The sequence below is a fragment of the Passer montanus genome, unplaced genomic scaffold (genome assembly GCF_014805655.1).
Source record: "Passer montanus isolate IOZ18808 unplaced genomic scaffold, ASM1480565v1 scaffold149, whole genome shotgun sequence".
NCBI lineage: Eukaryota > Metazoa > Chordata > Aves > Passeriformes > Passeridae > Passer > Passer montanus.
Window position 1 is genome coordinate 835,265 of NW_024361940.1, and position 13,629 is coordinate 848,893.

The window sequence follows — 13,629 nt, forward strand, 5'->3', positions numbered from 1 at the left end:
ATTTTTTTTCCCGGTGAAAATTAATCAGGCCAATGGAGGATATTCCTCTCACCAAAACATTTTTTTTTCAAAGTGCACTAAAAAATTTGATTTTCAGAACCCCGCAGGGCTTGCCGTGTGGGATATGCATGATACTGATGTTATAAAAAGACACTTTCTTAAGTTCCACAGACAAGAAATTTGTGGGACATGAAACTGCTTTGGATACATTTCTGATCTCCATGCAGAATGTCAAAATTAAAACATCACTGGCAGTAGGAGGAAAAGGAGAAAAACAAGAAAGGCTGTGAATTTTGCATTCCTGACACAGCCCAGATTGTAGCAACTGACTTGATTTACATGAGCTTCAGGCTGGACTACAGCAAGAGAAATCAATAGTTACGGTAACAAGGTTGAAAAGGAGAGCAGACTGAGTGGATTTGGATACGGGGTGTATATATTCCTGAGGAATGTAAGGCCAATTAAGTTAAGGCTTCAGCATCTCACATGGAACTCATAAAAATCCCCTCAGGTCTGGCCAAATATGTTATTCTGTTCTGCTGAACATAGTTTCCTGGGAAGAAACAAGGTCCTGGAGAAAAAAAAATAAAGTGCATTTTTATCATACTTTTGAAATCTTATCTTCCTGCTAGGTCAAACCTGACTATTAAAATATCAAATGCTCATTTCCCACTGCATTCTCTTCCTTTGCATGCTGAAAATGAAATGTTCGTTACCCAATTTTATCCTTCAACTCAAACAGATAATTGCTGGTTGCAGTCAGATCTAATAAATATCCCATGCTCACACTCTCCCTCCAGATTTTTACATCTAGATCATGTCTCCCTGGCTTCCACTCCCACAGGGAACAGCAAGATTTTTAAAACACATTCCAACACCTCCAGGATGTCTGGAACCTTGGTGTCATGTTTCAGTCTAGGTTTTTTACCACACACCTGAAACTGAAGCAAGTATATTAATTGTGGGCTGAACAAGCCAGGGACACCCACCAGACTGAATGTCATTTCTTCCTCTGTCATCTGATAATCCTGAGGTGCCAGGGATCTGGAGAGTGTTCCAGGCCTCAGAAGGTAGAATTACTGTAATTTTTTAGACAAACACACTAAGCAAACTGTGTTGTCCAAACATGATAAAATCACGCCCACTGTCCCAAGAGCTGCTAGGGGTACGATACTGCTGCCAACTCAAAGGCACATGCACTGGCCTACTGTGCTTGGTATTGCACATCTCAGTTTTAAAAAGCTGAAATTGTTGTGCAGGATATTGGACTGAGTCAGAAGCACTACAATAAATGGGAAACTCCCAGCTTCACTGTGGGTATCTGCCAGTGTCCTTGTACCTGCTCTGGATGTCCTATGGGTCCATGCATGGCTCTGCTAGAAGTACATAAAAAGCTGTTCTGAAATGCAAACATTATTGATAAAAAAGTGTTCATGAAGTGTAATCATGTCATAGTGTCTTTGACTGAAATGCTCTGTAAGGTTACTTCTTTTTAGTGTTAGGTAATTCTTCGTAGAGTTTAGTTGTACCATGGGAATTGATTTGCTGCTCAAGTGGAGTCCACACTCAAGGATCTGCAAAAGGCTGATGTTATGGCCTAGTTAAGAAGACTTAAAATGTAATGCCTCACTTTTAGGATTTTCTTCACCCTCAAAAGGACATTTTGAAAAAAATCCTAAAAGTGAGGCATTACATTGAATACAGGACCTAATAGCCTCCTTGAAGGGAATGTCTCACTCTCCCCCTTTCTGATACTCCTGCAGCTCAGCACACTGATCTCCTTTCTGGCACACCACTGCTCCTGCTGGGCAAACCAGGATCTCCCTTAAGAACATGACTTCAGCAGGGCTTCTGGACCCCACGTTGTCACACTGTGTGTATATAACCTGGCAGCTGGGAGATCTTAAAAGTCCTGTTTGAGAGGGATGAAAGACATATGAACAAGACAGTCATAGGTGAAGGGAATAAAAATCACCACTGGCTACGGCAGAACTCTGTGCACACTGCTAGAGTGCTAACCTCACACATTTTTTCAGCCTCCTACCCTTTGACTCACTGCCCATAGGGAGGCTAAGACTGGGTTATTACTGGAAGCAATTGCATAACTGTGCCAGATGTTTTCTACTTCACTTCTCTAGAAGTGATAAGATCTAGGTCCCACCAGTTACCCTTACTGTCCTTGCTGTCAAGGCAAGGTGTGTCCCCAAGGTGTGTGCAAGGTAAAGCACATCTGGGAAGTCCTGTGCATTGACTGTGGCATGCACAGCTGGCTCTCTCTTCAGAGCCCATGGCTTGTCCTTTTCCCAGGACAGGCTCTCTAGCAGCACACTGTGTTAAAAAGGTTCCTGATAAATGTGTTCTCCAGCTATGTTACACTGTCATGGCTCACACACCTTCCCCTGACTGAAATGTCAGTTCTGTCCTGCCTAACAAGTTGCAACAGAACAAAGCAGAGGTGCAGGGGAAAGAGTTAAACGTGACAATATCTGATTTCCTTGCCTCATGCTCCACTAGGACTTTCTTGTTTGGCCTTCCTACAGCATCCTCACTCTCAAAAAGCCTGGACAAACACACCAGTTGAGCCCCAGCTCCTCTCTGCACCAGGAAAAAACTCATGTCTTGGGTATCAAACATTTGGCTTAGCACAGAGAGAGCCCAGTGGCCTTGCATGATGTTACCCAGCAAGGCAGGAACCCAGCTAAGCACAAAGCCCTTCCCCTTGGCCACCTCAGCTCACACAGAAGGCTCTGTGAGACAGGAGAGGAGCGAGAGTCCCTGCACACCTCTGCAGCAGGTGGGTGCTACACCAGGTGGGTGCACCATGTGTACAGGGAAGTGGCATTGGCACAGCCTTCTGCCACCTTCTTCGAGCAGCCTGCCAGAGGGAGGAAGTGATTTGGAGTTCTACTGCTTTATAGCTAAGTGAACTTTAAATCTAAATGGGAGAAATCTCTGAAATGCCTACACACTATGAGTATAGGTTTTTTCTACACTGGCACTTCTGCTCGTGGCCTTGTTCTATGAAGTGTGGATGGTCTCTGGGGATGGATGCCTCATGGCATCTGTTCTGTTGTTACATAGCCCTTGGGAGAAACACTTTTTTTCCTTCCATGTGCTCATTGTTTCTCTGTATGAATCTTGGCCTATTTACCTTTGCTCCTACCACTGTGCACCTCTGAGGAAAACCTGGCTCCAACACTGTTCAGCCTGACTTGAACATAACCTCAGGGCCAGCAGGAGAACCTTCATGAGATGCTTGTACCTGAGGAGAGAGGTAGTCCAAACAATAACTTAATAGCCAAAGCTAAACAGAAAGTCTATATGCATTTAATATATTTTTTATATGGTAAATTTTTATCTGAAGAGTCATATGACTCAAAAAAAAGCATAGTTGACTGTCCTGAGTGCTGGTCAGAGACACATTTATAAATGTTTTGGATTTTTCTACCCCCTTCCTTGGCAAAATTCTGAATAGTACAAAATCATAAATTAAAATAACTTGTAATTTGTTACTGCATCAGGGTTTATCTTCAATTCTCTATAATATCCAAAAATATCTGCTAACATGTGAGCAGTTTCCTATTTACACATTTTAAAATTATTAGGGATCGTTCACTAGTTACCCTGGATGGATTTTATAATGAGATTTCAGCCATTTATTCTACTCTGTGTGTGCTGTGTACTGTAAGTATCAAACACACACACTGTAGATTTCTCATGCCTGAGGGTAAACAACCTTATTTACAACCTTTTTTGCAGCATACAATATAAATTTCTTCTAAGGCAAGACCAAATTTATACATACTGTGGATGTTTGTTATAGCATAGCAGAGAAAGACAGAAAACCTCTATATGCCTTGTATGTGGCTTACCCTACAGATGGCCACCTCACATCACACAAAATATGGTCACAGGACCATTTATAAAATTCAGTTACCAATCTGGTTTTCAATTTAAACTACAAAGTGCATTAAAATGAAAATAATTCATTGGTGGTTTTGCCATGCCTGAATTTAGTCATTTGTTCACATGACACCTCAGAAATATGAGTTATATTTGACAGCCCAGCTGTCCACATCTGGGAAAGGCAGTTCATCTGCTGTCAGGTCCTTCTCTCAGGTCAAATTATTCAACAAGCAACTAAAGTGGATTATCTTTATTCATTCTGACATTTCCAGTTTCATTTGAAGTTCAGCTGATGAAGCTATTTTATGGTATTTCATTTCATTGTGTATCTTCCTGTTCCTGCTTGGTACAACTTGTAAAATGTTCATATTGTCTGAGGTTTTTTAATAGATGACCTTCACTTCACTGTGGTCTGTGAAGTATTTTGTCTCCTATACAATGAGAAACCCATTTTTATGTCTTTGGGTGTTGCTATTATTCCTGTTGATTTATCTAAGTACTTTTTCCTGTCATACTTTTTTGTCATATGAAATAAATTGCTTTGGGTTTGTTTGCTTTTGCTTTTTCTCAGGCTGGGAAAACTAATATAATAATTTTGATTTCCTTTAAAATAACAATACTGATGTTTGGGGTTTTTTTCTGTAGTATTTTTTCTGTCTTTAGTTGAACAGCTAATACAATTTGTTAACTGGAACTGTTCATACAAGTCTTGGGTTTTACAGTGGGTTTTTTCTCATCTGTCACCACACAAAGCTGATACAGGCATTAAGGAGAGACATTCCTTTGCTAGAGTTGCTGGTTTCCAGCAGGAGTTCTTAGGTGAAAGTGCATGGACCAGCTTAGGTATGATACCAGCATCTTCAAGAAATGTTTCCACAGTTTTTTTCTTTTCACACATGCCTGTTCTTCAAAGCCAAAAGTTAAAGTTCACTTTGTTGCTTGGCTTTGGCCTTGAGAGTCAATCGTTGTGCTACAGTCCTTGAGTAGACTTAACAGGATCATACTAGAGAAACAAATGTCTTTCTTGGGATTATTTATCTTTGGTGGCAGAGGTTCCAAAATTTCTTAAGACTTCTGGGGCAGACAAGGATTCCCACATGCACTACTGTTGTGATAGTACAAAGAGTATTTACAACCAAACACATATGCCTTTTCTTCCTCCAGTTGCAGTCAGCAGTGAGCCACTCGGCTTTTGGACAATTGGCAGTCACCTACAAAGCTAAAAAATAGAAACTGAAAAGAAATCAGAGGAAACTATAACAGGATTGGGTGAAAGTGATGTAAACTACAGAGCTCAATATCTTACTTTGTTTTCAAAGGAAAATGTGTTTTCTATAGTGGTCATAAACTTGGATGGGTAGGACACATCAAATTTTTGTGTCATCTTTGCCAGGCAAAGCAGTGAGGACTGTAAGACTCAGAGAAAACTTTGCAGAATGGGGCACGCTGTGACTGGAATTTATCAATATTCATGGTGGCCTGTATTAACTTATTAATTTCATCTTCTGTGTCAGTCATTCCAACTCAAAACAGTATCTTTTATAGTGCTGATGAAGAGGAACTGTGAAGGAAATATTGTGGAAATTTAAATCAGATTGCTGTGATTGGATGCTGCCCACAGGGAATATTACCATGTGCCGAACACAGTTCATATCTCCAACACTGCGGATTTCTGATGGGTTAAGGAAAACAGGGTATGAATCATTCAAAGATTTCTAATATAAACATTACCCAAATAAATACCCTTCCCCCACTTGCAGAGTCTCTGGCCAAATACTGTCCCTCTGTTCCAGCTCCTCCTTGCTGCCTCTCCCTGTTTCCGGATGGGCCCTGGCCCCCAGCCCTTATCTCCTCCAGCCCCTGGGCTGTTTGCAGAGAGCTCTTATAAAGAGGCTGACAGAGCACGGAGTGCAGGAGAATTACAAGGTGCAGGAAAACAGCAGCTCTGCTTGGCTCAGCACGACCTGCTCTGCACCATGGGGAAGGACAAGCTGCCCAGCAAACCAAACATCTTCCTCCTTCTTCTCTTCTTCCTTCCTGGAAATACTCCTCTCAACACAGAACCGTAAGCTACATGTGCGGGGGTGGGGGGAGGGATGTCTAAGTGCTCCCTTTTTCCTGCAGTTTCCTTCCCACTAATAACCAAGCCCTGAGTTTCCTGCACAGCTCTGACAGTGCTCCCCACTCCCATCCTGTAATCCCCCAGGTGTCGAGACCTGGGACCCCTCCCCACCACTATCTCTGCCAGTGTATTCCTTCCATCCTCTCCCCAGTCTCTGCCCACAGTGCCCACAGTCCTGCCTTGCAGCTGCCTGATAGTCCAAACCTGGATCTTCACAACATTTTTGCACAAGTATGTTTCTGCCTTGAAACCTCTCAGGGCCTGGGATGTTGTGGGCATGATGCCGGGATCCAGGTTCTTACCTTTCTCAGAGTATCCTCGTTTCAATCACTGAGTTACTTCTCCCCATTCTCCTGTTGCTTTTCAAGCCAGTTTGCTCCCCTTTCTGCTGCCAGTTTGTTTCCCTTGGCAGCCTCAGACGTGCTTGTTCTCAGAGAGATCTGTGACCTAGATTCTCTTCCTGAGGCGCGAAGGCCGGTGCCAGCGCCCTCCCTGGCCGGCCGCGCCAGGCTCTGCGGCCCAGCAGCACGGCTGCAGCTTGAGCTCGAACCGTGCCCGAGAGAGGGGCAGCCCGGCATGGCACGGGCAGGCTGCAGCCTGGAATGCCCACCCCAGCCTTGCCCACCAGACTGTGCTGCTCTGAAGCCTCTTGTCCAGGTGGGAGCAGCCTCCCTCTTCAGAGCTTGGCTGGGTTTCTCTTGCTGTGCTGACAGAGGCACAGCTCTGTCCAGCACAGGTGCAGTAATGCTTGCTGCAGAGATTTCATGCCCACGAGTACTGCCACAGCACTGGCAGAAGCTGCAGCACTGCTGCTGCCCCGTGCTGTGGGGTCAGAGGTAAAGCTGTAACTGGGTCAGCCTGAAGGACCTTTGACTCACGCTGTACCATCAGTCCCTCATTTGTCTGCCCTGTTTGGGTGCTTCTGGGGCAGATCAGCCAGGCAAGTCGGCTTTGGGGTAAGGCAGAGCTCTCTGGTCCCCCTACAGTAACTGATGTAACTAAGTAATCTTAATTCATTCTTGCCCAACATCAGAGGGAAAGGGAATGAAACCATACTGCTCAGACCTATGGACAACATAGAATCATAGAATGGCCTGGGCTGGAAGAGACCTTAAAGATCACTCAGTTCCAAACCCCCTGCCATGGGCAGGGACACCTTTCTCTAGACAAGGTGCTCAGAGTTCCATTCAACCTGGCTTTAAGCATCTGAAGATGGGGTATCCACAGCTTGACTGGGCAATCTGTGCCAGTGTCTCACCACCCTCACAGTGAAGAAATTTTCTACCTAATCTAAACTTACTCTCTTTCTTACTATCTAATCAAAATTTACTCTTTTTCAGTTTGAAACCTTTCCCCTTTGTCCTGTCCCTTGGCAATAGTCTCTCTCCATCTTTCTTGTAGGCCTCTTTTTGTCCCTTAACTGAGCCCCGTTCTGGGAGGGAAGAACAGAGAAAGGCTGAGAGATGGGAGAGAGAGGGGTGTTGTTGGGGTCCCCAGAAGGAAGACAGGAGCCCAGTAGGGAGGTAGCTCTGAGCAGTGAACTGCTAGGTTGCATAAGGGTAGTGGTTTTGCTGTGGGTGCAGGATAGATCAGATGCTGTATAAAACACAGAATGGAAGCAACCCTTGAACTGAAGACAAAAATTAAACTTCCAACCAAGACATGCTTACTGTGCCCTGTGCAAGTATGGGTATCACTTATTTGGGCAGAAATAGCTGCTGCTATTTCTGTTTAAGAGGTGACCAGCTGGGCAGGAGACACAATTAAGGCTCAGACTGCACATTACAAAAAAAAACATATTAATCAAGTTAGTGCAGCACTGGAACATGCTAGATGGTAGAAACTTCATCTATGGTGTCCTTTGCAAAAGTCCTGTTCCAGAAGGGAAGGTGGGCTTGAGATATCCGGAGGTCCTTTGTAACCAAAACTTCAATGATTTTGGAAGAATGCACCCAAAGGTATTGCTCTCCTGCTCTGGCTGTACATGTAAGATGTTTTACAATGCAGTGGACATACTTGGGAGTACTCTGTGTTTGGTCCTAAGTGTGAGGCCATAATGACATTAGAATTGGCAGGTATGTATTTAGGCTGATGAAGTTCACTGCCTTCTTTGGCTGGGTGCTTGTTCTAGTAAGTAGCTGAGAGTCAATACACAGACAGACATCATTCCACCTCAAGCTACAGTATTACCTTCTTTGTATAGACAAACTCACCATTTTTGCTTCAGCCACCATCTCTAGGGTCTCCTATTCTTCCTTGATGTGTGCCTCTGTTGGAGTCACTGCCTCTCCCATCAGAGCATCTCCTTGCATGCTGAGGTCTCTTTTGTCATCCCAGATGCTTTCTGTCCCGGAATGTGTATACATGGGGTTTGCGACCACAGTTGTTTAAAACACTCATGGTAATTTAATTCTTCTGTCTCTTCTAAACAACACATGCCCAAACACCTAAAGAGAGGTCTATAAACAGCATGGTTTATATATTTGTTTCAAAGGCAGGGAAGCCAACCTAAGGGGAAGCTCTGCAAGTTGGCCAAAATTTCAGCAGAACAGTGAACAGGAAGAGAAATGAGGCCAAATTCCCCACGAACTAGGTCATGCTGTCCTTTCTGTAGACTGGATGTCATTGTCACATTGCCAGTGCCACTGACAGGGGACAGGGGGAATGGCATTAGGGGAAGCAGCATGGGCTGAAGCCATGGTAAGAAGGTTGTGGAAGAAAGGAAATGCTGGAGAAAGCAGAGAGTCACAAGTTGTAACTCAGTCTCTGGGAGGCTGGGGTTCCCTCCTTTCACAGCTTCTGCAGCAGTGCTGACTGAGCAGCGTTGCCAGCAGGCAACTACATTTCACCACAGTGCTGCCTCATAGTGAAGGAAATGCAGGAGGCTGCTGGGATCCCACTGCCTCCACTACAGCTTTAGGACTCCCCAGAAAACTCAGAGCCCAGGCAAAAATGTAGCTCTGGATGGATGCATCTGTATTTGTCCTCTATTCTTTTCTGAACACTTCTTGACAGCCTGTTTGTTACTTATTACTGATTGAGAATTTTCCAAGGCTGACCAACAGTGCTCAAGTTTGAGTGGTAGGAGCTCACTTATTATTTTCCCTTTATGAACAGTTCATTTGCTATTTTAGCTACTCAGTTCTATCATATAAAAATCTTTTCCACAAATATCTAAGTCAATTTTTAGAATTTTCTTATCCTGCACAATTAGGAGAAAAATGTACTTTCAAGAACATCTAGGTATGTACTGAAGAATAGGGGTCTCAGCACAAACTGTGGAGGTTTGCACTGGTTCCTATCCCTTCTGTCCTATCTTTCAACCAATTAATCCATGACAGAATTAATAATTTGATTTATTAGTAAAATGATCCCTTTTATTGAATGGCAGCTTAGTTTAAGGGTCTTCTGTGAGGGTCCTTTCTCAAAAGCTCTTTGAAGATGCAAGTACACTTGGGGTGCAATAAAACACTACACCCTAAAATCCTTTGTGTGCTCATCTTAGTAAGGTCCCAAACTGCAAGCACTCACATGTTTGCTCAGCATATGAAGGATTTGGAAACCTGGATAGGCAAAGACTGGAGGAGTCAGACAAGTGGGTGGGTTTTTTCCTCAGCTGTTTTTAGTTAATGCCTTTGAGTCTCAAAAGGAGATTGTGGGATATACAAAATTCAATTAACAGCCTGAAACCTTTCAAACCATCCTTACTCCCTGCTGTGAAGCCAAACAAAACATCCTTTGTGAAGCACTCCCCATTAGCATAGAAATTGTTCTTTCTACTGCAAGCATTTTCCTGCTTTTAGGCTAATTAGTTAGACCGTTTAATATGTATAACCCCAAAATAAAATGAATGCTCATGTTATATGCACTGCAATTCTCAGGGATGGCAATGGATTAGGCATGCTGATTTGTTAAATTCCCTTCACGTAATACTGTTGCCTTAAAAGTGTTTCACATTTCTGATCTTTCTTGCTTCCCTCCCTTCACAGGCAGTACATGGTGCTAGTGCCCTTTCTGATCCACACAAATTCTCATGAGAAAGTCTGCGTTCAGCTGACCTACCTGAACGAGTCTGTGACGCTGAGTACCACACTCGAGTACCTAGGGGAGAACAGGAGCCTGATTGATGATGTGGTGTCAGAGAAAGACATGTTCACCTGCATCCCTTTCTCTGTGAGTATCTCGTCCTTGTGGGATGGTCTTTTGTGTTTATTGATGTGGCATAGTAGATCCAAACAGTCCAGAAATTAGAAATAAGACACACTGCAATCAGAGACCCCTAAGCTACATCGGACAAAAGAATTAACTCCATGGGGATGATTGACTGTGGTAGTCTTACGAGGACTAATTTTCCCCCGTTACCAAATTCTGTGTCCCACATGATACTTCTCTGCATGCATGTCAGAGAAGTTTTTGCAACTTTGGCTGACAGAATGTGCCCCATGGTTGTTTGATATATGTAAGCCTGAGATGAAACATACCAGTGTGGACTGAAAACTGTAGACGCTGGGGGCTTGTTAAAGACAGTGAGGTCCATGAAGTCATATGGCTGCTTCTGGAGCATATTCCGAGTTTTTTACTGCAGAAGGTTGATTTGTGAGTAATGTAAGCAACAGGTTCCATACCCTAATTAATGAATCTAGGTTAATTTTATTTTTGATAAATTGTGTGACCGAATAAGATCAGGTTCAGTATTTCTTTAAGAGAAGTATATAAATTAAGCAAGGCAATATTTTTTTTTGCTCCGTGCACTGAGTCTTTTTTGTCCCTTTAGGGAACTTTCTGACCCAGCTAGCACTTCTTCCTTCAATGCTCAGTGCAGTGGGGTGAATCAATAAAGCAGTTATACTCTTCATTCTCCTTAGCTTCCAAAATCCAATAGCACATCAGTGGCGTTTCTCACTGTGACGGTGACAGGGGACACACTGCACTTCAAGAGCCGCAAGTCAGTGCTGGTCAAGAATTCCGAAAGCTTGGTCTTCATCCAGACAGACAAACCCATGTACAAGCCCGGACAGACAGGTACCAGGAATTGGGCTGGTATTGACTCTGACAGCAAAACATCTTAAGGGCTCCATTCTACAGTGGTGTCGTACTTGTGTTGAAGTTTTCAGGTTTCTTCATGGGGGAATCTAAGTAAATCTTATTTCTGTCAGCTGAGGTCTAGTTCACAGCACTTTCATTATTCCTAATCCTCATTCTCCAGGCATAGCATCTCACCAGATGTAGACACAAGCTCCAACTCATTCTATTCAAGTAGAGGCACAAAACTGGGATGACTGCAAAGCATAGACTCCCTTGGCTGCACCAGAATCAACAAAGCAGGACAAGCACTCCCAAGAGTTAATTCAATTCAGCCAAGACCTGATTATCCTTCTAAATTTATCTGTCCCTCACTATCTGCAAGAGAAAGAGCTTGAAGTAATTGCTTCTATTACTTAGAGATCTCAGTTCAGAGCCTGTTGATCTGTGGAATGAATTTGAGTTATAAATGATTGAAACATTATCATTTCCTGGTGACGGCTACAAATTTAACAGTGGAATTTCCTTTTTTTCTGTTGCACTCTTCAGTTCAGTTTCGGATCGTCTCTCTGGACAAAGACTTCTACCCACTGAATGAGAAGGTAGAGCCTTAATTCCTCGTTGTTAGCCAGGACATTTAATTCTTAAATTAACACCATTGTTGTCATCACCCCGAACCACTGAAGACAGCCTTTAAAGCATATGCTCTCTCACACCATGCTTTACCTGTTCCCTGTTCTATCCTAGGATACATTCCACCTGTTTCTAATGGCTGGAAAAAAAAAATCCCCCTTTTCAGAAGCATATAGTAGTTTAAAGCCAGATTTGCAAATCAATGTATGTGGCTAAGCATGTGGGCAGGGATCTAATTCCTGAAAAAAACGTGTGGGACAAGTTTCCATGGGTAATGACAAGTGTGCAGTTGTTTCTGGCAGTGGGTGTGATCCCACACTTAGAGAGCAGCATGACAAGAACTTGGTTTTATGGAACTGGTCAGAGGTGCAAGCCCACCTTTTGTGTTATTTAACAATCAGTTCCTCATGCAGACAAGTCCTTTGAAAGTTGTGCTTCATCACATCTTCATACAGTGGTAAGACAAAGGTCAGGGCCCTAAAATATTATAGAAAAGATTCCATTAGCCATCAAGAACCAAGGAAAAAGAGCGAGTACAGAAAGGGAACAACATAAAGGACTTCCTAGAAGTTTGTTCTTCTGCACTTCAGTCCAAATCTGGAAATTACTCCCCTGTGATTAATATTTCTAACATTGATTTTCTTTTGCTCTTTCCCCACAGTTTCCCTTTGTCTATGTTCAGGTGAGTGGATAATTATATTATTATTTGTAGAAGAATGTGCAGGCACAGAGCTACCAGTCCCCAGCAGTGGTGTTTTCAGGTTGAAGGGCAAGGGAAAAATTACAGGCCTGTGACCTTTTCCCTTTAAAAAGGAAGGCTGAGTAGTTGGGAATCAAAATAAATTCCAATAATGTTTCTTTGATCACAGAATGAGCTGTGGAGAAAACTAATTAACAATTACAAGCCATGCTGTGAACAGAACTACACTTGGCTAGAGGTCATCAAAATGTCTTATGCCTCTTCCCAATCAATAATGGGTCTCTGTCTGCCAAGTGTGGTTGAAATTAGAGAGCAGAGTTAAATAAGCTATCAAAACCAAAGAAATAAATTTAGGTACAGACATCCCCTGTCCTCCCAAGCATGTTTTTTGGGGTTTTTTTTTGGTCTGGCTTTTTTTTTTAATGGTTGAACTTCAGTGGCAGGCAAAAGATATAGGAAGGATGTTTCAATGATTCAAGCTCTCACTTTTTCAGATGAGAACACAAGATTTACAATTATTATTTGGGATATCTTCTTTTGAAAAAACTTATGATGAGGGCTCATGGACAGACCCTGAAATTAGTGTGCACACGATTTATTTTAGTTTATGCAATTAATGAATCCTTGTAGTCAGTCCTTTTACTGTTGCTTGCTGCATGGGGTTGCTGTCTCCATTCTGCACCATCTCTGTCTAGAGCTGGAGTCCTTACAACAGAGGAGGCATAAGGTAGGCCAAAACCAGGCTGTGCTGCTTTTTTGTATCCCCTTTTCAGAGTGCTGTCATTCTCCTTTCCCATCAACAAACTTCCAAAAAAGAGTTGCAGAGCTGGTGGGCCACTGATGATCTGTGAATATTGGAGAAAGAAGAGGAAGAGAGTGGGAGGGGTGGATTAGCAGGCTGAACCACCTTTTGATAGGGCTGTCCCATGGGGTCCCTTCCCTTTCAAAAAATGATACTTTACTGAGCACAGAAATGTAATGAACAAGGAGCATTTAAAGGAGCAAGAACAAATACATCTTCCAGAAATATGTCCTGGCCTAACAAGCTGAATAATTCAATAACCTTTGTGTGTATGTGTCAATGTCATGAAAGCCTTCACTTTTAAACCCATAGAAGGCCATCTGTGTTTTCAGCTCTAGTCTGTAAAGCATGGTGTTTGTCTGTGCTGTTTAAGCCAGTTTATGTAGGCCTTGTCCTTCATCTTCACCATTCTCTCTCCCTTCCTCATCCCCTCTCCCTCCTTCT

General features: G+C 43.1%; 1 protein-coding gene across 1 annotated transcript in view; it reads left to right on the forward strand.

Annotated features, from left to right (window-relative positions):
- Positions 1–5,773: 5,773 nt before the first annotated feature.
- The window catches only part of LOC120498418 (alpha-2-macroglobulin-like), a gene marked incomplete at its 3' end in the record, with an annotated part of 30,046 nt that continues 22,190 nt past the window's right edge, over positions 5,774–13,629 (forward strand). Inside the window, exons 1-5 of the mRNA XM_039701098.1 lie at positions 5,774–5,971; positions 10,018–10,201; positions 10,894–11,050; positions 11,600–11,652; positions 12,345–12,365. Of these exons, the coding sequence (XP_039557032.1) occupies positions 5,883–5,971; positions 10,018–10,201; positions 10,894–11,050; positions 11,600–11,652; positions 12,345–12,365 (504 nt within the window). The remainder of the gene's footprint in view (positions 5,972–10,017; positions 10,202–10,893; positions 11,051–11,599; positions 11,653–12,344; positions 12,366–13,629) is intronic.